The sequence below is a fragment of the Colobus angolensis genome, unplaced genomic scaffold, assembly GCF_000951035.1.
Source record: "Colobus angolensis palliatus isolate OR3802 unplaced genomic scaffold, Cang.pa_1.0 Scaffold13, whole genome shotgun sequence".
NCBI lineage: Eukaryota > Metazoa > Chordata > Mammalia > Primates > Cercopithecidae > Colobus > Colobus angolensis.
The window spans coordinates 8,811,664-8,836,739 of NW_012114252.1; the positions used below are offsets into that span (position 1 = coordinate 8,811,664).

The 25,076-nt window shown below is 42.9% G+C and overlaps 1 protein-coding gene across 2 annotated transcripts in view; it reads left to right on the forward strand.

Moving 5' to 3' along the window:
- The window catches only part of FARP1 (FERM, RhoGEF (ARHGEF) and pleckstrin domain protein 1 (chondrocyte-derived)), a 236,731-nt gene that overhangs the window by 141,106 nt on the left and 70,549 nt on the right, over positions 1 to 25,076 (forward strand). For both annotated transcript variants that reach the window (XM_011933812.1, XM_011933813.1), the window contains exons 3-5: positions 9,941 to 9,983; positions 12,652 to 12,730; positions 22,519 to 22,616. In XM_011933812.1, the coding sequence (XP_011789202.1) occupies positions 9,941 to 9,983; positions 12,652 to 12,730; positions 22,519 to 22,616 (220 nt within the window). The remainder of the gene's footprint in view (positions 1 to 9,940; positions 9,984 to 12,651; positions 12,731 to 22,518; positions 22,617 to 25,076) is intronic.

The following is a 25,076-nucleotide window of genomic DNA, read 5'->3' on the forward strand; positions in this document are numbered from 1 at the left end:
AGACCCTGTCTCAAAAGAATAAAAAATCTCATTTTGGTTTTTAAAAAGTATATGAATGTTTATATTCATACACATCACATATAATGAGAGATCTGGAAATGTATGTACTATTTTAAAGCGTGGTCCCCAGACCAAGAAGCAGCATCCATATTGCCTGAGAACTGGCTAGGAATGCACATTCTCAGGCCCCATCCAAGATTAAGAACTCTGGGAACAGGGCCCGGTGGTGTATGTTTCAACAAGCCCTTACCTAGGGCAATTTTAATACGTGTTCAACTTTGAGAACCACTTCCTAAAGTGTTAACGATGATCTCCTAATGGTGAAAAACATACTTTTAAAAATTTTGCTTATTTGAATTATCTAATTTCCTAGATTACATATGTTTAAATTGTAATAGATTATTTTTAAAATTAATAGGGTTTTTGTTTTTGTTTTCCTTTGGCATCCCACAGAGGTTGATTTCTTTGTGGCATCCACAAATTGTGTTTTCATTTTCAATACTTCCTCATTTCCCCTTGGTTTCTTATTTATTTAAAAGTATGGTATTTAGTTTCCAAATTTATGGGGGATTTTTCACAAATTCTTCGATTGTTGCTTTATAATTGAATTCCATAGTGGTCAGAAATTGTAGTTCATATGACATGAAGCTTTTAAAGTAATTTACTGGTATTTGTTTTATGGTTCAGAATATGTCTTATTTTGGCAAAGTGTTTTACATGCACTTGAAAAGACTGTATGTTCTGTGTTGGGTAGAATATTCAATATATGTCAATGAGGTTATGTTGGTTGATAGTGTTTTTCAAATCTATTATTTCTGCCTACATATTAATATTGAGAAAGAAATATTAAAATCTCTGTAAAGGTTGATTTGTCTACAGTCGTGCATCACCTAACGATGGCTATATGTTCTGAAAAATGTGTTTTTAGGCAATTTCATTGTGCGAACATCACAGAGTATACTTAAACAGGTGGTGTGCCTACTGCACAGCTAGGCTATACGATTGTCTCTATAGCATGTTACTGTGCTGAATACAGTAGGCAATTATAATGGTAAGTATTTGTGTTTCTAAACTAAAAAAGGTACAGTAAAAATACGGGATTATAATATATACCACTGATGTATTATGTGCCTGTCCTTGACTGTCATCATGCGGTGCATGACTGTTTCTCCTTGCAGTCTCATCAGTTTCCTCATCATGATGTATTTTAAAATAGTTATTAAGTGTATAAATATTTGAGATTGTTTTGTGCTCTGAGTGACTCCATTATCATTAAGAAATTACCCTTTTAAATTTTTATTTATTTATTTATTCATTTTTGAGACAGTCTCGCTCTGTTGCCCAGGCTGGAGTGCAGTGGCACAATCTCGGCTCACTGCAACCTCCACCTCCCAGGTTCAAGCAATTCTCCTGCCTCAGCCTCCCGAGTAGCTAGGACTACAGGTGCCCACCACCATGCCCAGCTAATTTTTGTATGTTTAGTAGAGACAGGGTTTCACCATGTTGGCCAGGCTGGTCTCAAACTCCTGACCTCAGGTAATCCACCTGCCTCCCAAAGTGCTGGGATTAGGCATGAGCCACCGAGCTCGGCCAACAAATTACCCTTTTAAAAATCCCCAGCAATATTCTTTATTCTTATATCTGCATTGTCCAACACTAATATAGCCAATTCAGTTTTTAAATTATTATTTTTTAGTATGGTATACTTTTACCCTTTTTCATTTAACTTATTTGTATCTTTACATTAGCAGTGTATTTTTGTAGGCAGTATATACTTCTTTCTTTTTTAATCCAGACTAACAATCCTTGCCTTTTAATGGGGGGTGAAGAGTTTAGACCATTTACATTTAATGTGATTATCGATATAGTTTAAATTGGACACCTTGCTGTTTGTTTTCTTTTTGTCTAGCCATCATCCTTTGTTCCTTTTTCTTGCCTTCCTTTCAATTGAAATTTTTTGATGATTTCATTTTATATCCTTTGTTGTTATACTCCCTTTTGCTTATAGTACCAGTTTTCTGAGAACCTATTGACAATGGTAAGTGAGGACGTACTGTAAATTAGGCAGGTTAAGTGTTCTACAGTTCTGTTGCTCTTTTAATTTTGTGTGTGTTTCATTTTGGATTATTTCTATTGTTAGGTCTTCAACTTTACTAATATTTTCTTCTGCAATACTGATCTGCTGTTACAGTCATCCAGAGAGCATAACGTTTTATATCTCACAGTGCAGTTTTCACTGTAGAAGTTTAGCTTGGATCTTTTTTTACATATTCCATATCTCAACTTTTCAAACATATGGAATATAGTTAGAATAATTATTTTCATGTCTTTCTCTGTGGATTCTGTCATTTGTGTGAGTTCTAGGTTAATTTTTATTGACTTTTGTTTGTTTCCTTGTGGGTCACATTTTCCTGCTTCTTGTACCTAATTTTTAAAACTTGGATGTCAGATATGCTGCATATTTTTGTATTACTGTAAGTTTTATTGAATTTGTTCTGGGATACAGTTATTTGGAAGCAATTTGATCCTTTTGGATTTGGCTTTTAAGACTTGTTAGCTGGGACACTGTAGGGCATAGTCTGGGGTGAATTTTTCCTGACTACTAAAGCAGGACTCTTCAGCACTCTGCCAAGGCCCCAAGAATCATGAGGTTTTCCAGACTGGCTGATGGGAATAGGGAGTATTCCTGGCCCCCTGTAAGCACCAGGCACTCTTACCTCTAATACATTCCTGTTTTGTTTTGTTTTGTTTCATGACCTTGACTGTCTCCCACACATTCAAGAATAACCCCCTGCAGCTCTCTTAAGTTTTCTTTAGGTATCTTTCTACTCTCTGGTGCTCTGTCCTGTGAACTCGCATCCCTTTGGCCCCGCTGAACTCTCCCCTCCATCTCTTCCACTCATGGATTTGGCCATATCCTACCTGTGTTCCTTCTTCCTACGCCAGAGCCTGGAAACTCACTCAAGGCAGCAAGCTGGGGCATTTACAGGGATCGCATTTCCATTTTCCCGTCCTTAAAGATCACTGTTTCTCATTGCTTGGTGTCCTGTGTTTTCAGATCTGTTGCATTATATATATTCTCCATTTTTGGAGTTGTTTTATGTAGGAAAATAAATCCAGTTCCTGTTACTCTATTTTGACCAGAAGTGAAAACCTCTAGAAAGTAATAGGTGTTTACAGGGAAAGTCGCACTTAACATATCTTTTAAATATAACCAAATGTAAAATTAATAAAGTAAAATAATTTTTTAAATTACTTTGAAACAAATTATTACAAAGAATTCACAGTCAAGTTTTTTTGTTTCTTTCTTTTTCTTTTTCTTGCTCTGTCACCCAGGCTGGAGTGCAGTGGCACGATCTTGGCTCACTCTAACCTCTGCCTCCCAGGTTCAAGTGATTCTCCTGCCTCAGTCTCCCGAGTAATTGGGACTACAGGCACCCGCCACCATGCCCAGCTAATTTTTTGTAGTTTTTGTAGAGATGGGGCTTCACCATGTTAGCCAGGATGGTCTTGATCTCCTGACCTTGTGATCTGCCTGCCTCAGCCTCCCAAAGTGCCGGGATTACAAGTGTGAGCCACCACGCACTACGCTGGGCTTTTCTTTTAGGAGTCAGCTGCAGAAAGACTAATTTGTTGCAGTGAGTTCTAGACACTGAATATTTTTCTATGACAGATATTTTCTTGGCTCCTATATATGTTACAGTTGACAGGTTGTTTTTGTCATATGCTGTTTTGGCAGTTAAGAAGAGAACTGAACTTTTGTTGAGTCCTTTAGCTTTGGAGGGAAGCATATTAGTCTTGGATTCAGCCAGACTTGATGTCAGATTCCAGCTGTGTGACATTAAGCAGCTCGAATAAGCTCTCTGAGCTTGGCTTCATTCATGAGTGAAATGACCACATTGTTTCAAATATTAAATGAGAATGTGTGGAGCACTTACCCACTCCCTGGCACACAGTGGGTGCTCAAGAAATATTAGTCCTTTCCCTGCCCCTTGTCTTATATCAAGTAACTGTTTATCTTTTAATAACACCCTTTCCAAAACACCTCAAACATTCCAGTTGCTTATGAAATCCACTTAAAATGTTACTCACCAAAATAACAGGGGAAAAAAGGATGTTTTGAGAAAGAGGAGAACAGCTTTGGGGACAGTGATTCAGCTTGCCCTGCCTTTGATACACATTGGCCTTAGTATCTCCTCTCACCTGAGAGTACAGCCACACGCCGCATACTGACCTCATGGATGACAGACTGTGTGTATGATGGTGGTCCATTAGATTATAATCCTGGATCTTCACGGTACCTTTTCTGTGTTTAGATGCACGGGTAGTTACCACTGTGTTGGAGTTGCCTCAGCATTCACAGTAAGGGGCTGTGCAGGTTTGCAGCCTGACAGCAGTAGTCTGTACCTGGCCTAGGTGAGTGGTAGGCTGTGCCACCTAGATGTGTGTAAGTTCACTCTGTGAAGCTCACACAATGCCGAGGTCACCTAACGATGCGTTTCTCAGACTGTATTTCAGTGCAAAGCAGCGTGTGTTCCAAACGGGGAAAGTAGCATTAACAAGGGATCAGAGACAAATCGGATTGGAGGAAAACAGGGTCCTGACTGAAATGGGCTCAAAGGCTGTATTGCAGCTGAATTGTGGAAAAACAGTGCTACAGGCTGAATTTGTCCCCTCCAAAATTGTGTGTGTTGAAACCCTAACCCTGACTTCCTCAGAATGTGAGTGTATTCAGAGATTGTGTTGCTTTTTTTTTTTTTTGAGGTGGGGTCTCCTGTGTCACCCAAGCTGGAGTGCAGTAGCACTATCTTGGCTCAGTGCAACCTCTGCCTGCTGGGTTCAAGCAATTCTCCTGCTTCAGCCTCCCAACTAGCTGGGATTATAGGCATATGCCACCACAGCCGGCTAATTATACTTTTAGTAGGGATGGGGTTTCACCACGTTGGCCAGGCTGGTCTCAAACTCCTGACCTCAGATGATCCACCCACCTCGGCCTCCCAAAGTGCTGGGATTACAGGCGTGAGCACTCAGCTTAAGTCTCTAAAGAGGTGATTAAGTTAAAAATGAGGCCCTTGGTGTGGGCCCTACTCTTTAAAAGAGGCCACTTGGACACAGACACTGGAAATGCTCACACAGAGGAAAGACCAGGCAAGGATGCAGCGAGGTGGCAGCCGTCTGGAAGCCAGGGATGGGAGCTCTAGGAGAACCCACAGCCGCTGGCACCTTGAGCCTCCGGAATGGTGGGGGAATAAATTTCTGTAGTTCAGGCCATCCAGTCTGTGGTCCTTCGATATGGCAGCCTCAGCGAACTAATAAATACAGTAGGCCTTCAAACCCTGGCAGAAGTGCCTGGATTCAGTAAGCAGGTGCGTCTTTGAATCCTACTGATGGGGAATGAGATTTCTCTCGAGGTCCATTCGTTTCAGCCAGATGCCTTTCCAGTCAGGCCATGTGGATGTGTAAGTGTGTTAAAGAGATCAGCAGCATGGATTTCAGTGAGAACAGGGGCTACGGTTTGGTTGAAGGGGTAGGGGTTTGGGGTTAAAGAGATCATAACAAATGTGACCCTCTAGAGAAAGCTTATGGTGTTTCTGTTGCCTTTTAACTAATCTGTAACTGGTTTCAGTGTGCTTAGGATGCGGGATAAAGTGACGAGCCCAGGATGACCCCGTCCAGCTCTGCTCGCCTCCTTGTGACCCTCCCTGCATAGCAAAGGCCAGTGCTTTCACTGCAGTTGACTGGCACCCTCTTTTTTTCTTCTTGCTGCTCCCAGCTCATCCATTCTTAATGATTTAAGTCCAACGTGCCCCAGACCTTCTCTCTCAGCTCTGCGATCTGGCTGGGAAACAGATAGGTCCCCACAGGCCGTGTGTCCTCACCCAGCCTCGTTGGGTTGGAGTGTGATCGGCGCCTTGTAGCGTTCCCGCTGCGGAGCTGCTGAATACGCTGAGTTACCCAGGCCCATCTTGCGCTCCCAGCCCCACGTGTTATAAAACCACATGCTCCCTTGGCTCACATCGGCGCTTGTGTTTGATGCTTTCCACGGAAATGCCAGAAACAGAGGAGAGATGTTTAAAAACAATTCATAAAATAGGCAACCACACTGCCAAAGTGTCATTGATTCATCCTGGGCAGTTTGCAGAAGTTTAGGCTGGTTCTGTGGCCACCCTGGCAGTGGTGAGAGAGTCTAGTGGCCGGGACAGCAGGCTCCCAGTGGGCTCTCTGGTTAACTCATGCTCTCCGCAGCATGACTCTTTGGAAACGTCTCCACTCTCCTCAATCCTCCAGCCCTCTGATTTTACAAGGGAAACAGAAGGCATCAGAGAGGAGTTTTCTAATTTTCCTAACACAGAAAATGAACCTCCTTGGATCTGTCATTAGCCAGTGTCCTGGGTTTTAGAGCTCTGTCTTCGCATCATCTCAGGTCTCTTTGGACACCAGTCATCGCCTCTTGCCCCTATTTTCAACCCCTCCCTTTCTTAAATACACCCAGGTCATTCCAATTAAAAACAAGTAAATGGGCTGGGCACCGTGGCTCACGCCTGTAATCCCAGCACTTTGGGAGGTCGAGGCAGGTGGGTTGCTTGAGCCCAGGATTTCGAGACCAGCCTGGGCAATATGGCAAAACCGTGTCTCTGCAAAAAATATGAAAGTTAGCTAGGCCTGGCCTCATGCGCCTGTAGTCCCAGCTACCCAGGAAGCTGAGGTGGGAGCCCAAGCTCAGGATTGCCTGAGCCTGGGAAGTTGAGGCTATGCCACTGCACTCCATTCTGGGTGACAGAGTGAGACGCTGTCTCAAACAACAACAACAAAACAAGCAAATAAACAATACCCTTACCTGATTCCCCAGCCAGCTACCCCCCATCCTGTTGCCTCTTGCTTCACAGCCAAGCTTCTTGATGAAGGCATTCATTCTCTTCCCCACCCACCAGATGTTCAGACCCATCGCTGGGTCAAGTGACCCGCTGAATCACCGAATCAAGGACTAGTTCTCATCTTCTGTGAGTTTGAGACAGTTCTCGGTATTCTTCCTTTGCGGACACTGTCATCCCACGATGTCCGTGATACAGTTCTCTCCTTCCTTTCCTTCGCGCCTCCTCTGCTCCTACCTGGCTGTCCATGGTGGACGTATTGGCCAATGCTCATGCATTTTAGTTCTTTAGACTCTATGTTGGCCATCTTATCCCACATGGAGTCAGGGTGGTGGCGACTTCTAAATGTGAGATGTCTTGCCTGGGCTTCTCCTCTGAGCTCCAGATGAATGTATGTCATTGTTTCTATACTGTCTCTTCCTGTATGATCCAAGGGCACCTCAGAAAATTAACATGGCTAGAAGCTCTCAGCCCCAGTCATCCTGCAGTGCTCCCTATCTCTGGAGATGGCACCAGTGTCTGCCCAGATGCCCGCTGCAGAAATCTCAGTGTCATTCCAGTTATTGTCACCTTCCTTCCTTGGGCGTCATATCCATCAGTGCATTCCACTGGTTTTTAGCTCTTCAGTTGTTCTTGAATCCACCTACTTTCCCAAACTCTACTTCTGCCACTCTGGTTCAAAATACTGTACTGTCTTGCCTGGACAATTGCCAACAGCTCAACCTGCATCCATTCTTGTTCCTTCTAACCTGTTGTCATGCTGCCAGACTCATCTTGTAAAAATGCAAATCTAATCGTGTCCTCCCCATGGGGTAGGTCCTTCCCATTCTTTTAGGATAAGGACAAAGCATCTGCTTGTGGCCTTGGTGGGGCTAGGCCTCTTCCTGACCCACCTGCCCTGCTCTGCAGCCATGGTGATCGTCCGGGCATCAGGACTAGGGTTTTTACTGTCTTTCTTCATAGATTCTGCTTGTCTTTCTTCCCTTTCAGATCTTAGCACAGGGTCATTTTCAGGGAAGCTTGCTCCCTACCTCTGCTCCTTCCATGTGTATTGCATACATAGAGAATTTTCTGCATATTGTGGTGTTTTGACATCTTAAAAGACCTTTGTTGCTAAGAAGAGATGGCGGCTCCCAGTGCTAGCCAATTCTTAGAGCTAGCAGGGCCCAGCTGGGGGTACCATGTTTGATATACAAAGAAACCAATCCAGGGCTGCCTCCTTTATCTGACCCGCCCATCCCTGGGAGCAATAGTCCTCTGCCTGAATCATCTCAGCACCTGGTAACAAGCAACTCCAAGACCACTCCTATAATAAAGAGACTGCCAAAATTATTCCAACGAGCCAGTCCTAAACTGTGTATCCAGCCTTGCCCAGCCGTGGAAATCTCAATAGGGGCTCTCCTATGGCTCCTGTCTTTTGAATTTTTTTTTTTTTGAGACAGAGTCTTGCTCTGTCTCCCAGGCTAAAGTGCAATGGCATGATCTTGGCTCACTGCAGCCTCCGCCTCTCGGGTTCAAGTGATTGTCCTGCCTCAGCCTCCTGAGTAGCTGGGATTACAGGTGCCTGCCACTGTGCCCAGCTAATTTTCGTATTTGTAGTACAGACAGGGTTTCACCACGTTGGCCAGGCTGGTCTCGAACTCCTGACCTCATGATCCACCCACCTCAGCCTCCCAAAGTGCTGGGATTACAGGTGTGAGCCACCGCACCTGGCCTGTCTTTTGATTTTTAATGTCTCTATGGTAATGTGTCATATTGATGTACATTATTCTACTTAATTTAGGTTACTGTAAAAATGTTTATGATTATAAAAATGCTACAATTAGTATTCCTTGTGTGTGCAGAAATGCATAATTTCCCAAAGTGAAATGGCTGGATAATACTTTTTAGGCCTTAGGTCCTGATTCTCTGGTAAGTCTCCAGAAAAGTCATACTAATCCACACATCTATCAGTAGAGTAAAATAGTGCCTGCTTCCCTGAACCCTGGCCAACTTTGGCTGTTATAAAATATAAACATGCAAGTAAGCGTGTGTACAGCCATATCTAGATGGAAATTTAATGGGTGGAAATGGTATTTAATTGTTTTAATTTGCATTTCTAGTGCAAATTAGTCCTGAGCGTCAACAGTTTTCTGTTAGCTGTTGGCGTTTTCTCTTTGTAAATTGTATGTGGTTCTCAGCATGGTTTTCTAAAGGGCTGTTTCTCGTTTTCATATTTACTTATAAAACCCTCTTTATGTTAAGCGCATTAACTTAGTTTTGTCATATATGCAATTATGAGCTTCTGTGGAACCCTTTCAAATGACTAGAAATTCAAGGGGGAGTTTAAAGAAAAAAACATGGGAAATGGGATGGTCAACTTACATTTCATTAATAAGGGCAGCAGGCTTCTCTCTTCCTTAAAAATTTTGTTACTCAAACTGTGTACCAAGAAGCAGATGTGTGAAAAAGAGTCTGGACTTTGAAGTTAGACAGACTGGATTTCAATCCTAGCAGTGCCACTCTCTAGCTGAGGGACCTGGGACAGATTAGCCTCTGCAAGTCTCAGATGTCAGTCCTGGGTAACAAGAATCCCTCTGGCCTTATCTGGAAAGGTCAGTAGCTTATAGGTAGCGCGTGGTGCAGAGGTAGTGGTCTGTAAATACTCATTCCCCTTCCGCATCCCTTAAAGATGTGTTGTTCTAGACACTTCTGTGTATTCTGTTTCAATAAGGAATGTATATATTTCACTCAGCTAGTAGTCACACATGAAATCATTCATTAGTATTTTCCAAATAGGTAAATATGATAAACGTATAAATGAGAGTAGAAAAATTCTTAGTTAACCATGTGTATCTGAGTCTAGGAGCAATTTTAATTTTCAAGCTCAGGGATAATATTAGCAAATTAGGATCTGTTCTATAAAAGTGGTAGACAATGTAAGATACGGCATTCTGGAGAAAAATGGAACAGACGGCCTCATATCCTCAAAAATATTTTGATTTTAAACAGCTTTAAACAAAATCTCAAAATACTTGCGCTCTTTCATTGAGAACTTAGGTCTCAATCTGTTCTTTTTTCCCCTCTAGGTGTGGCTGGATCTCCTAAAACCCATTGTGAAACAGATTAGAAGTAAGTATATACCATATGTTTAATAGTGATGTGAAATCTGAAGCCAGACAGTTTCATGTCTAGACATCTCTTGCCCTGTGGCATGAAGCACTAGAAACGCAAATTCTTCTACCCCATAATTGCTTTTCATCATCCACTAATCCATGTACTATTAAAATGTGTGTCTTCTGCAGTTTTAATGTGTAACAGTTTGGTAATCAAAACCGAGCTTGGAAAATAAAATATCGTTTTGATTAACAACTGAAGCCTGCTATTATCTTAAACCCCAGAATAATTGAGCTTGTCTTGTCTATGCCGTTGTTCCTTTCTGTCACTTTCGAAGGGGAGAGGTGGAGCCATTTATTCATAACATTGTCTTTAGGTTTTCGGTCCTTCCTCCTCAAAGCCTGTGAAATCAGAACGCAAGTATTGTTTGGTTAAAAGGGTCACCGAAAGTGTGTGTGCATGTGTGTGTGTGTGTTTTTCTGAGTAGCAAGCAGAACCCTGAAGGGAGCCTGGCATGTATGCATTTAGACTGTGTGTTGGAAAGAAAAGATTAAGGAATGTGTAGGAGAGGAACAAAGAAAAAGAATGCTTGCTTTTTCTCTCTCTTCTTGTGTCTTCCCCTCTCTATACTTTGAGTTAAAATTCAGCATCTGGTCCTAATGTCATCCCAAATGGCCCTTCAATGTAGTCAGAGTCGGTCCTTCAATGTAGTCAGAGTTGGGACAAAAATCTGAGAATACTGTATCCTTTTAGTTGAGCATGAAGCTTACAATACCTGAGGGATCGTTTGTAGGTCTGATTAAGAAACTCCACTGGGCCACTTACAGCAATTTATGTGGATATAATCAACACGCAGCACAATTTCTGCGTGGCCCTTGCACAATTGAAATTGATGTTGATCATCTACAATTTAAATTAAGCAGTTACTGCCAATGAAATGGCCATCATTTAATATTTGCTGGGTGTTCCGAACATGCCTGGCAGGCAATGACTAATGTTGGGGGCGAAGAGAAGCCCCCGGCCTCACGGGCCCAGGTAGCATAGAGTCTAGAAGATTGACATTTGTCCCCTGCACGAAGGGAGCTGCTAACAGTGGGAAGGTGTATCTTTCGCTCAGACCTGAAGACAGAGTTGACTGTGGTCAGGTCAGAGCTAGAGCATTAGTGCAGTTGTCTCCTCCATATGCTGTGACAGGCCATGTGTGACAAAGCTGTCAAAGCATTGAGTGCTAGCATCTTCCTAGTTTCAAGTTTTCTGAGGATCTGAGTAGCCACTCAGTGAAAATTGCAGAGAGTAAGTAGCACAGCCTTGACAGTCTTCCTCATTTTGCTACTGTTATTTTGTGCTCCAGAACTGACATGGAAGAGTTTAATTTTCATGCCTTGTTTTTTTTCTCCCGATTTTGTATATATTGTCAGCATCTTTATTTTATGTCATTTTTGCATTTTTTTAAACTTGAATATGTAATCACAGAAATTATAATACATAATTACTATTTGTATATGATCGTGAAAAGGAAAACAGACATGTTTCTGCTTTTGTAATACCACTGCTAAAATTTGGATTTCATTATGGTATCTTATATTTTGTAGAACATAAATGTATTGCTCTCATTCCAAATGGCAGACCTTTTAAGGTGGCTTATATTGTAGCTTACACATCCAAAAACAAAAAAACCCCAACCCAAATTGCAGAGGATGATGATGATGACTATTATTATTTTTGAGATGGAGTCTTGCTCTGTCGCCCCAGGCTGGAGTGCAGTGGCACCATCTCAGCTCACTGCCATCTCCGCTTCCTGGGTTCAAATGATTCTTGTGCCTCAGCCTCCCGAGTAGCTGGGATTACAGGCGCCCGCCACCACACCCAGCTATTTTTTTGTATTTTGAGTACAGACAGAGTTTTGCCATCTTGGCCAGGCTGGTCTCAAACTCCTGGCCTCAGGTGATCTGCCCACCTTGGCCTCCCAAATTGCTGGCATTACAGGTGTGAGCCACTGCGCCCGGCCACAGATTATTATTTTATAGTCTGTTTGTCCTGTTTTCTTTCTTTCTTTGTTTTTTCTTTTTAATTCTGAAAAGTTACTCATCTTATTCAATCTCTTCCCTGCCCTTGCTCCCTGTCTACTTCCTGATTTTGTCTGAACTCATTGGTAAGAGAGTTTATAAGATACTCATAAAGGCCTTGGCTTGCTGAGACAAAGCCAGGACCACGTCTGGTGTATGTTGTTCCCAGAGCTCAGAAGAGCACCAAAAGGCTGAAAAGATATTTGATGAACGCATTTGCAACTGTACCTTATAAATAGTTAAATATAATGAATTGCATAACGATGTACATTTTCATTATTTGGGTAAAAGTAGCCAATTAGATACATTTTTGAAGATAAATGACTTTATTTCAAAAAACCTAGATAAAATTTAAGTCTCCAGAGAAAAAGTTTAATAGCTCTATGTGGTACTTTGGTCATAGTATTTTTTTAAAACGGATCTCTCTTTCCCCACAATATGGAAGTGTGAATTAGTGACTGAACTTGGCCAGTTGTTAAGTGACTTGGAAAATGGCAGATGTGCTCTTGGGAGCTTGGAATGAGATGCATTATTTGTATTTGTAAAGCCTTTTTCTTTAACGGCATTTGAAACACAAGTCAATAAATGCTTTACTTCTTTTTCTTCTTCTTCTTTAGGGCCAAAGCATGTTGTTGTTAAGTTTGTGGTGAAATTCTTTCCGCCTGACCACACACAACTCCAAGAAGAACTCACAAGGTTAGTGGTTTGGAAACTGTGTATTTTTTTGCTACAGGGTACAGAGGAAAAGAGAAAATGAATGTTCTCAATTAATGACACAGACATTTTCATAATGTTTACTTGACCAGCATCTGTTCTGTACTGAGCAGTTTAACCTTCCTCTTTCCCAGTCCTGCTTACAAAATGGTGGAGGGGGAAGTACTGTTTTCCCTAAAGCCTGGTTTCTTTAAAGTTGTGATATGAAGTGAATCCTGGGCTTACACTCTGTTGATACATATTTTCCATCTTATATGTCAATCATATTTTCCATCTTATGTCAATCATGTCACATCTTATGTCAATCCAATCATGTCACATCATGGACTGTTTTGGATGTGACTCTCTTCTGTGAAACCAACACGTCAACTCAGAGTTGATCTTTGCCACTGCCGTGGGTGGTGGATTTGGCAGGAACCGGAGGTCAGTTCTTTTGAAAGTGGCTGAGTGGGAGAAGTGCAGGCGTTGAGTCAGACCTGGCTTCGGCCACCATCCTGCCACTTGCTGTGACGGGCCAGTTACTTTCTCCCTTTGTGTTGCCATTAATTCCCCTCTTACAGTGCAGACTGTAATGCTCACTTGGCGAGAGTGGTTTTGAGGATAAGCAGTATTACACTAGAGTAGCTGGGATCCAGTAGGGACACTGTAAATGGTAACTGTCATCACCATCACTGTTTTCATTGTCGTCACCATCACCATCGTCATTATCACCATCATCACATCATCACTTCTACTCATTCTACATAACTTTTTCTTTTTTCTTTTTTTTTTTTTTTGCAACAAAGTCTCTCTCTGTCGCCCAGGCTGGAGTGCAGCGATGCAATCTCGGCTCACTGCAACCTCCGCCTCCCGAATTCAAGCGATTCTCCTGCCTCAGCCTCCTGAGGAGCTGGGACTACAGGTGCATACCACAACACCCAGCTAATTTTATATTTTTAGTAGAGACAGCATTTCACCATGTTGGCCAGACTGGTCTCAAACTCCTGACCTCAAGTGATCCACCTGCTTCAGCCTCCCAAAATGCTGGGATTATGTGCATGAGCCACTGTGCCCAGCCTAATTTTATAATTCGAGGCAAGACTGATGGTGTTCCAAAAGAGAGCAGAGCTGGCAGGAACATGTGTAGATAAAATGATTCCCTTTCAAGAGCATCCCTCAGAGGACACTAATCTGACCAGCCTAATTCTTATCACACATGGTTTTCAAGCAGTGACTGTTTAATACCGAGGCCATCACATCCTTCCTCATCCCTCTCAGTACAGAGCACAGTATCTTGGGTCATCATTGATCATCATTTATCAAAGGGATGAAGACATTGATATATTAGCAATATTTATTAAGTGTGCCCCGTGTGCCAGCATTGTTCTGGGCGCTGGGAATGCAGCGATGACAAGACAAGAATACTCTCATGGAAACAGAGAAAGCGATTAAATAAACAGGATAATATCAGATAGCGGCAAGAACACTTTAGTAATTGACGTAGGAGGATGTGATAGAGATGCCTGGCTGATGACTTCAGGTTGGTTGGTCTGGGATGCCTCTTGAGGAAGTGAGAAGGCGCCACCAGTCATTTACTGAGAAAGAGCTTTCCGGAGAGATGGAGCAGTCAGTGCTCTGCTCAAGGCGAGCGTCAGCTCCAAGCATTCAGATACATAAAGGAGGGCCAGCATGGCAGGTGTGCTGGGAGCACCATGGTGAGGTAGGAGAGAGGCTTGATGCACGTAGTGTTGAAAGATTGGCTGCCGTGTGGATGTTTTGCGGGGAGAAGCAGAGTCCCGGGGCATCCTGTGAGGAGGTGGTCACAGTAGTCTATGCCATGATGGTGGCAAAGAAGCCGCCAATAGGTAGCGGTGGAAATGAAGGGAAGGAGTTGTGTTTGGAACAGGTACCGGAAGCAGGTTCACTCTGTCTTGGTGATGAGGTGGTGGTGGACTCTGAGGGAGGGAGAGGGAAGGCTTAGATTTTTGACCTGAGCGACTGGGGGGAGATGGTGTTAGGGGTTACTAAAATGAGAAAAGGATGGAGGGAAGTGGGGGACTGCGGGGGGAGTGGAGAGTCAGGGTGTTTCTGGCCAGGTCACGTTTGAGATACCTGTTAGGTGTCCCATGACCACAGCAGCGGCAGGAAGGACAACAGATACAGGAACGTGGAGCTCCAGGGAGACAGTGATGAAGACTTCCCACTGCTTTGTGTTTTCTGAACGAATTGCTGCTAATCATCCACGGCCACTTGGAATCCTCAAATCAGCGAATAAGGCATAGGAAGCCAGGAATTGGCCACAGCCTTCTGGGAGCTACCTGCAGAGGAGGGACAGCCCGAGCTGCTAAGCCGAGCAGCACAGGACGGAGGGCTGGCTGACGACAGGAGGGCCTTTTACTGGGGCTGCTGGGTCTTGGTTTACTGGGGCTGGTTTTGCTGTCGTTGGGTCTTGGTTTACTGGGGCTGGTTTTGCCGTCGTTGGAACCTGCATTGCCCTGAGCTCTGCGTGCTGAAATAAATCTAAGGCCAGGTCCAGCTGTTGGAGGAATGTCGTTGTGTTTGGAATAAGCAGCGTCAGTAGCGTGCCTTTTCTTCATGTGAATCAACAGGCCTCTTTCTTGCTCAGGAAGTTGGAGGCACAAATCCTGTATCTCCTTACCCCCTGTTTTTTTTTTTCCATTAAAAATTCTGTTTTGCGGCGGGGCGTGGTGGCTCAAGCCTGTAATCCCAGCACTTTGGGAGGCTGAGACGGGCGGATCACAAGGTCAGGAGATCGAGACCATCCTGGCTAACACGGTGAAACCCCGTCTCTACTAAAAAAAATACAAAAAACTAGCTGGGCGAGGTGGCAGGGGCCTGTAGTCCCAGCTACTCGGGAGGCTGAGGCAGGAGAATGGCGTAAACCCAGGAGGCAGAGCTTGCAGTGAGCTGAGATCCGGCCACTGCACTCCAGCCTGGGAGACAGAGCGAGACTTCGTCTCAAAAAAAAAAAAAAAAAAAAAAAATTCTGTTTTGCAAATAGTTTTGCACCTTTTCAGTGTTTGTGAATCATTGTCTCTAGAGGTTTGCAGTTGTCTACCATTCTGGCCCTTGCTCTGAAACTCCATACAGCTTGTTACCATCAAGCCGCATGTGCCTGGCGCATTGCCAGCTCCTCTGTCAGTGCTGAGAAATTCCTCAAGTTACACGAGCTCAGCTGGACGGAGCAGGGTTTTGTTGTTTTTGTTTTCTGGCACCCAGTGTGAACTGACATTTAAGAAGTCTTTTCCAAGGAGACAGTTCTTTTGGCTCACTGTTGAATAAAATTGATCTGAAATTCCTACAGTATTTATCGTCTCTCCATCACTCCCCACTTGGTACAAGGCATAGAGAACCTCACAGGGCCGATGTGTTGGGACTCTCGCATCTCAAATTCCTATAGAAGCAAAGATGGACTGACTATTGAGATTTCAGGTGCTGTTCTTTGGCAGATGGTGAATGAGGGGATGTTGGGAGAAGCTCCATGTCAGCTGTGCTTTGTGAGGAGGGATGCATATACAGAAGTGGGACAGACAGACAAACTTGCCTGTGGTTCAGCAAAGCATAAGTGACTCTAGCTCCGTAGTTAATGCCTTGGGCCTCCAGGAATAGCTCTCTCAGCTTCCCATTGATACAGATAGGAGATTAAATTGCAGTCTGCTGTTAAACAAGAAGCTGGATTCCTTTCTATTTATTGAACTGCAAGTGGAATGCCATCCTATTGACACCAGACATCTAGAAGGAGAAGCGTATTGACTCCTGGGTGCAGCTTGAAAATAGTGAGTGGGGTCTTTGGAAAAGATGATCCCAGTTTTTCTTTTTTCTTTTTTTTTTCTCTTTTTTGAGATGGAGTCTTGCTCTGTCGCCCAGGCTAGAGTGCAATGGCACGATCTTGGCTTACTTCAAGCTTCGCCTCTCGGGTACAAGTGATTGTTCTGCATCAGCCTCCCAAGTAGCTGGGACTACAGGCACGTGCCACCACGCCCAGCTAATCTTTGTATTTTTAGTAGAGATTGGCCCTGCTGGTCTCGAAGTCCTGACCTCGTGATCTGCCCACCTCAGCCTTCCAAAGTGCTGGGATTACAGTCGTGAGTCACTGCGCCCTGCCAGATGAGCTCAGTTTTTCTTATTGCATGGCTTGGAATCACTTTCCTTGTGCCCAGTTTAGCCACCCTTTGTTCTTCCCCTTCTCTCTGGGCATCCCGTCTTCAGCTGGATCCAGCTTCTACTTGCCTGTGTTCTTACAGGTGAGGGGACCCTATCAGAACGTGCTGCTCTGCGCCCTGCGTGTCCTGCTGAAGTGTTCTCTTAGACTGCAGGGGAATTGTAAATTGCTTATATTTAATAAGAAAAGAGAAAGAGAAGATGGTTGTCTTCCAGATGAAATAAATTACTCTTACTGAAAGCAAGGCATCAAATAGGTGTGATGTGTGTGACTCTTGTCCCTAGAAGTGAAGTCCCTCTGTCTGCTCCTGCCACAATCATTGCCACTCTTCTCATGTCCACCCTTCTGCTAAGGAAACCTGATTGTATTTTGAGCGCTTTATGTTTTCATTGTGTTTTCCGGTTTAATTTTATTTAGTGCCCACCAAGTAAAACTTAGCCTCTGGCTCTTGTGAGACTGATTGGAATCGCTTCAGTGGACAGTACTAAAGGTGTTGCAAAATCTCTAAAGTTAGCATCGCGGCCAGCGTGCTCAGCTTACAGCTCATGGTAAGAAAAGTGGACAGAGTTAGTACCCAGGAAGCTACTTCTCATGTTACACGGGCCTTGGAACAGGAAGAGGCCACGTAATCAGGGGAGCCACATTCTTCCTTCAGCCTTCAAAATAGCCATGTGCCCTCCTAGTAAATGTGTGCATTTTCAAAACCTGATGCCATCTTGCAGCGCTTTTGCGATTGTCACCAAAGGTCCCCAGAGCCTGCCAGACTCTGCCCATGCATTTGTCCCTGAAAACCTCTTTGTGAACACAGAACTTCATGTTTGAAATGATAAATGGTAAAATATTCAGAATGTCATTTTAAAACGTGAACTTTTCATCTCATCTATGTACTTTTCATCTCATCTAATACATTGGCCTATTTAATGAAAAACCAACCACACCGATTAGAATCAAAACCTGTAGCTCTACAAAGTGTTGGGCTCAAAAGACAGTAACTATAATCCAGCATGATAGTTTGTATTCCATCCTACCATATGAGGTTTAGATTGTTTTATATTCTCTGCTTTTCTTCCTTTGACTTTCCAGAGACAGACACACACACACCCCCACACACACACACACCGCCCCCCCACACACACACACAGACAGAGAGAGAAAGGGGGTTGGGAGGAGACAGAAGGGTAGAGCAAGAGAAGAGGAATAAAATTAGGGAGGTCAGAGAAAGGCCTCCTGGTAGGTCTGTAGTCTGTAGGGTGGTTTTTGCTGGTTATACAATTGCTGCTGTGGTTTTTTAGTTCTTAATAATAAAACTTCCTAAATGACTTAAAATGGATTCTTCTTTTATTTTTAAAAACTGCCGACTTTTATTGAATATTTTTGTTCTAATAGTGTTTTCCATGTATCTTATTTAATTCTTATGGAAACCGCTGTGGCTAATACTGTTAAAGGCCCTTTTGAAAATCAAAAATACCCTTTCATTATTATAATAGTAGTAAATATACATTGTAGAAAGTTAGAATAGACATGAATAAGACTACGAAAGTAGAAACACTGCATCATTCCCATTGCCCATCAGATTAGTAAGGTAGCCTTTCTGAATTTTTCTTTTTTGTGAGAGGGAGTCTTGCTCTGTCGCCCGGGCTGGAGTGCAGTGGCCGGATCTCAGCTCACTGCAAGCTCCGCCTCCCGGGTTTTACGCCATTCTTCTGCCTCAGCCTCCCGAGTAGCTGGGACTACAGGCGCCCGCCACCTCGCCTGGCTAGTTTTTTTTTTTTGTATTTTTTAGTAGAGACGGGGTTTCACCATGTTAGCCAGGATGGTCTCGATCTCCTGACCTCGTGATCCGCCCGTCTCGGCCTCCCAAAGTGCTAGGATTACAGGCTTGAGCCACCGCGCCCGGCCAGCTTTCTGAATTTTTCTATGCATGCATATGTACTTTTCATCTCATCTAATACATTGGCCATATTCAAATTTCCCTATTTATCCCCTAACTGTCCTTTATATCTGTTTATTCTAAAATAAGATTGGCTAGGCACAGTGGCTCATGCCTGTAATCCCAGCACTTTGGGAGACTGAGGCAGGAGGATCTCTTGAGCCTAGCAGTTTGAGACCAGCCTGGGCAACACAGGGAGACCTGTGTCTACAAAACACTTTAAAAATTATCTGGGCATGGTGGTGTGTACCTGTGGTCACAGTTACTCAGGAGGCTGAGGCAGGAGGATTGCTTGCCCCCAGAGGATGAGGCTGCAGGGAGCAGTGATTGCACCACTGCACTCCAGCCTGGAAAACAGAGCAAGACCCCATCTCAATCGGTCAGTTAATCAATTAAAAGCAGATCCACTCCAGGACCACATATTGCATCTAGTTAATATGTCATCCAGGCCTATGTAGGTTAGTCCCTCATTTTCTTTTCCTCATGATAGCATCTTGTTGAAGAAATTGGACCAGCTACAATATCCTACTTTCTTTGCCTGCTAGCTTTCTTGTGGTGCTGTTTAACTTGTTCCTCTATCCTTTGTATTTTTCCAAAACTGGAAGTCATTGTCTGTGTTATGCTGCTATAAAGGAATACCCGAGGCTGGGTAATTTATAAAGCAAAAAAGTCTATTTTGCTCATGATTCTGGATGGCTAAAAAGTTCAAGAGTGGGCATTGGCATCTGGTGAGGATCTCAGGCTGCTTCCACTCATGGTCGAAAGGGAGCCGACATGTGCAGAGATCACATGATGAGAGAGGAGGTGGGCAGAACGGGGAGGTGCTAGGCTTTTTGTAACAACCAGCTCTCACAGGAAGTAACAGAGTGAGAACTCACTCACCCCCAAGGGAGGGCATTAGTCTATTCATAAGGGATCCGCCCCAACGACCCAAACACCTTTCACTGGGTCCCACCTCCAACACTGAGGATGAAATCTCAACATGAGGTTTGGAGAGGAATGGAAATTCATCCTGGGGCTTTACTGACACCGTTAAACATTTGGGCTGGAGTCTGTCATAAGTGATGTTGTGTGCTTCATATTTCGTTAATGATTAGAGATAGTTCATTGCATTCAGGTGGTGACATTCTGGTTACTCCATTGCAGGTAAAGTCGTGTTACCTTTGCCCTGTGTGAATTTCCAGTCCCCTACATGGTTTTTTCACCCATTGATAATCCTTGCTGGAGTCAATAATTTCTTTAGAGTTTGTGGAATGAGGATTTTCTAATTCTTTTATTCTTGCTATATTATAAATTGGCACTTACAATTTTTTGCCAAATACTTGAGGCAAAATTTTACTTTATGGGAGATAAACCTGTAAAACCTTTCTTCAACTTGTTGGCTATCCTGAAACACCCTTTCCTCTGGCCAGGCAGCTTACACACTCGATTCTTTGCTTTGGGTTACCAATTTTAGATAAGGAGATGCTTTGATCTGCCTGGAATCTACTATGTCTCCAAGGCCCTCTCTCTCTGTCCTTCCAACAGGTAATTGTTTTTTTTTTTTTAATTTTTGTTGTTTTTTGAGACGGAGTTTCGCTCTTGTCACCCTGGCTGGAGTGCAATGGCGCGATCTCAGCTCACTGCAACCTCCGCCTTCCGGGTTCAAGTGATTCTCCTGCCTCAGCCTCCTGAGTAGCTGGAATTACAGGGGCGTACCATCACACCCAGCTAATTTTTGTATTTTTAGTAGAGACAGGGTTTTGCCATGTTGTCCTGGCTGGTCTTGAACTCCTGACCTCAAGTGATCCACCCACCTCGGCCTCCCAAAGTGCTGGGAGCCACAGCGTGAGGCCCCAACAGGTAATTGTATGAGGGACAGAATCTGATTGCAAAGGGTGCTACTGAGAGGACACTGTTCTCAGGCAGCAGGTAAACTAGATTTCTAAAAATCAGTTTGTATCATTATTTTCACATCCGTTATAACATTGTACAGGTTTGGTTTGGTTTTGTCTTGTTGTGCCAGGGCGGTGGGGGTGGTATCTATGACTTTAAGTATTTATCCTTTGTGTTACAAGCAGTCCAATTATACTCTTTTTATTATTTTTAAAGTATAATAAATTATTATTGACTATAATCCCCTGTTGTGCTATCAAATATTAGATCTTCTTCATTCTATCCCACTCTTTTGGACCCATTAACTATCCCCATTCCCTCCCACCCGTTACCTTTACCAGCCGCTGGTAACATCATTCTACTCTCTCTGCTCCATGAGTTCAATTGTTTTAATTTTTAGCTCCAACAATAAGTGAGAACATGTGAAGTTTGTTTTTCTGTGCCTGGCTTATTTTACTTAACATAATGATCTCCAGTTCCAATCATGCTGTTGCAGATGAGAAGATCTCCTTGTTTATGGCTGAATAGTAATCCACTGTGTATACGTACCCGTTTTCTTTGTCTGTTCATCTGTTGATGAACACTTAGGTTTCTTCCAAATCTTGGCTGTTGTGAATGGTGCTGCAGTAAACATGGGAGTGCAGATATCTCTCTGACATACTGTTTTCCTTCCTTTTCGGTATACACCTAATAGGGGGATTGCCGGGTCATATGGTAGCTCTGTTTTAGTTTTTTCAGGAACCTCCAAACTGTTCTTTATCATGGTTATGCTAATTTACATTCCCACCGATAGTATATAAGGGTTTTTTTCCCACCATATCCAAGCATTTGTTATTGCCTGTCCTTTGGACATAAGCCATTTTAACTGGGATGAGATGATATCTCATTGTAATTTTGATTTTCATTTCTCTGATGATCAGTGATGTTGAGCACCTTTTCATATGCCTGTTTGCTATTGCACAGTTTTTACTTAATGTCTTTGATTTACAAATATCTTTTTTCTCTTACACTAAAAATGTTGACATGCTTAATAGCATAATATAAAGAAAAGAATTGACCGGGCACAGTAGGTCATGCCTGTGATCCCAGCACTTTGGGAAGCCGAGGTGGGCAGATCATGAGGTCAAGAGATTGAGACCATCCTGGCCAACATGGTGAAACCCTGTCTCTACTAAAAATACAAAAAATTAGCTGGGCATGGTGGCGTGTGCCTGTAATCCCAGCTACTCGGGAGGCTTAGGCAGGAGAATTGCTTGAATCCGGGAGGCAGAGGTTTCAGTGAGCCAAGATTGTGCCACTGCACTCCAGCCTGGCGACAGAGCGAGACTTTGTCTCAAAAAAGAAAAAAAAGATAATGGATTTTTACAAATCTGGTAACTGGGTCTTACGGAAGTAGTTACACCACAAAAAGAGACTCACCATAATAAATTGCTGTTACTGTCTGAGCCATAGAACCATGTTAGAGTATGGATGAAGGATTCTGTGAAAAAAAAGGTAAATATTTCCTATACCCTACAAAAATACATAGCATACTAGGTTATGGTCTCACATTTTTATGGCTCTCTCTCCCCATATAAAATGAAACATACTATTCATACTGTGAAAAGACGGTAGCATATGTTTCTTTGTATTTTGGAGGGAGATATTTACACTGTTGGTGAATGGCAGCTGGAATCCATTCCAACCCATGCAGACTTCCTGGTTGGGGTTTGCAACCTTCTCCTTGGCCTCTCACAGTGAGGCCAGGTTCCCAGAGACCTCTTGCCCTCTTTGCCTGACGCCCATCTCTGTCAATCTTCGCAGGTACCTGTTCGCGCTGCAGGTGAAGCAGGACTTGGCTCAAGGCAGGTTGACGTGTAATGACTCCAGCGCAGCTCTCTTGATTTCACACATTGTGCAATGTAAGTTCTGTTTGTTTCCTTTGAAAATCATGTTTGAAATAACACAGTGATCCGATTGATGGGAAAAAAATCATATCCACCCAAAAAGAAAGTGTCAGTATCTTTGTGTTATTTTGCTGTTCATATGAAGGCCTGCGGGTGGAAGAGAAGACCCATACTCCTGATGTCATTTAATATGCATATCCCCAAATGTTAACTCTTTTACTTTCTGTTCAGGTGTTTGTCTTTCTTCAAGGACTAGTACACAGTTGATACTTCAATTGTCTCAAAGGATGAGCTTGGATGGATGTTTGCCAAATAGACTAAACTTGTTCTGTCCTTTTCGTGGATTTAAACTTTATCATTGAATATGGCATAGTTGCCTTAAGACATAATACTGCCACAGATTTCAATTCTCTCTAGAGATTCGTGTTCTCCAGAATTCAGTAAATCAAGACTCATGCTGGATTAATGGAGCTGAACCCCGGATGTTTCAATTTGCCTTAATACAGTCAAAGGATAAATCAGATTGGGCTCATCTCAAGGCTTGCTAACAAGCCACCTGGGTGTTTTTTCCCTCTTGACCAAGGCAGAAATTACTTGAAATAAAATATACACATTATGTTTCAGAAAGGTAATTGTGAGTATAACGCTTAGTGTATAAGCACTACTATGAAGGAAAGTTGTGTTATCATATCACCTTTTACATTTCCACTGTATATGAATTAGTCTCATACAATCAGTCCCCTCCTATTCTGATATGTGCCTAGTTAACTAGATTTACAAAGGTTTATAGGAAGTATCACTCTTAGTAGTCAAAAAATTGTTTTAGTCTAATACAGTAAGGTGTTACAGTAGATGATGCATATCTTCTTGTTTTTTTGAATATTATCACTTAATAGATAGGTGTTTTCTTACCAATTTGAAAAAAACGACATGGGCAAGAAAAAAAAAAAGGTATCTTTATTAAGCCTGACCATGTGCCAGCACTATATATATATATATATATACACACACACATATATATATTATCTCATTTAATTGTCCTGGCAGCCCCCGAGATCAAGTCTGTCATTATCCTGATTTTACAGGGGAGGAATCCTTAGCACAGAACTTAACGTAATTTTTACCTTTGGAGGGAGAGGAGGCTTTGAGTCTGGCTGACCTGATTTCTGTTCGTTGGTTGGTGACTCTGGCAGGTTACTAATCCCCCCAGCCTCCATTTCTTTTGGAACATGAGAATAATAGAATCTTTTTCATAAGGCTGTAAAAATTAAATGGTAGCATATACAGTTGTCCTTTAGTATCCATGGGGTATTGTCTCCAGGACCTCCAAGGACACCAAAAACAGAGGATGCTCACGTCACTGAAATGAAATGGTGTCGTATTTGCATATAACCTACATATATCCTCCCATAGACTGTAAATCGTCTCTTGGTTACTTATAATAATGAATGCACTGTAAATGCTATGTAGTTACATTGTATTATTCAGGGAATAATGACAGGAAAAAATATCTTAGATGTTTGGTACAGATGCATTATTTTTTCTTAAGTATTTTCAATCCCTGGTTGGTTGAATCCATGAATATGGAACCCACAGATACAGAGAGCCAGCCGTACCCGGTATATGCTGGGTGCTCAGCAAACATTAATTTCCTTTATCCTTACTCACCTGCAATCCTCCTTTTCCAAACAACATAAAACTTTAAAACTTCCTTCTTGAAATAGTAACTTCATAAAATGTCTCTGACCCTTGGCATTTTGTAAGCAGAAGAGAAATTGACCTTACTCAAAGATTCCTGATGCCATTTAGTCGTGTACTTCTTTCCTCCTATGTTTTTTTCTTTAAAGATCGGTTACACTAAAGAGTAGATTTTGGCCAGGCACGGTGGCTCACCCCTGTAATCCCAGCACTTTGGGAGGCCAAGGTGGGTGGATCACTTGAGGTCAGGAGTTAGTGACCAGCCTGGCCAAGATGATGAAACCTTGTCTCTACTAAAAATACAAAAATTAGCTGGGTGTAGTGGTGGTGGGTGCCTGTAGTCCTACCTACTTGGGAGGCTGAGCCAGGAGAATCGCTTGAACCCGGGAGACACCCCACTGCCCTCCAGCCTGGGCGACAGAGTGAAACTCTGTTTAAAAGGAAAAAGAAAAAAGAAGAGTAGATTTTAAGTGTTCTCACCACAAATATATATATATATGGGCAGTAATACATATGTTAATTAGCTTAATTTAGCCATTTCACAATGTATACACATATCAAAAGATGATGTTCACTATAAATATATACCAAAAAATTTTTTTGTTTTTAGACAGAGTCTCTGTCACCCATGTTGAAATGTAGTCTGTCAATCACAGCTCACTGCCGCTTCGACCTCCTGGAATCAGGCAATCCTCCTGCCTGAGCCTCCCAAGTAGCTGGCACTATAGGCACGTGCCATCAGGTCTAGCTAATTTATTTCCTTCCTTCCTTCCTTCC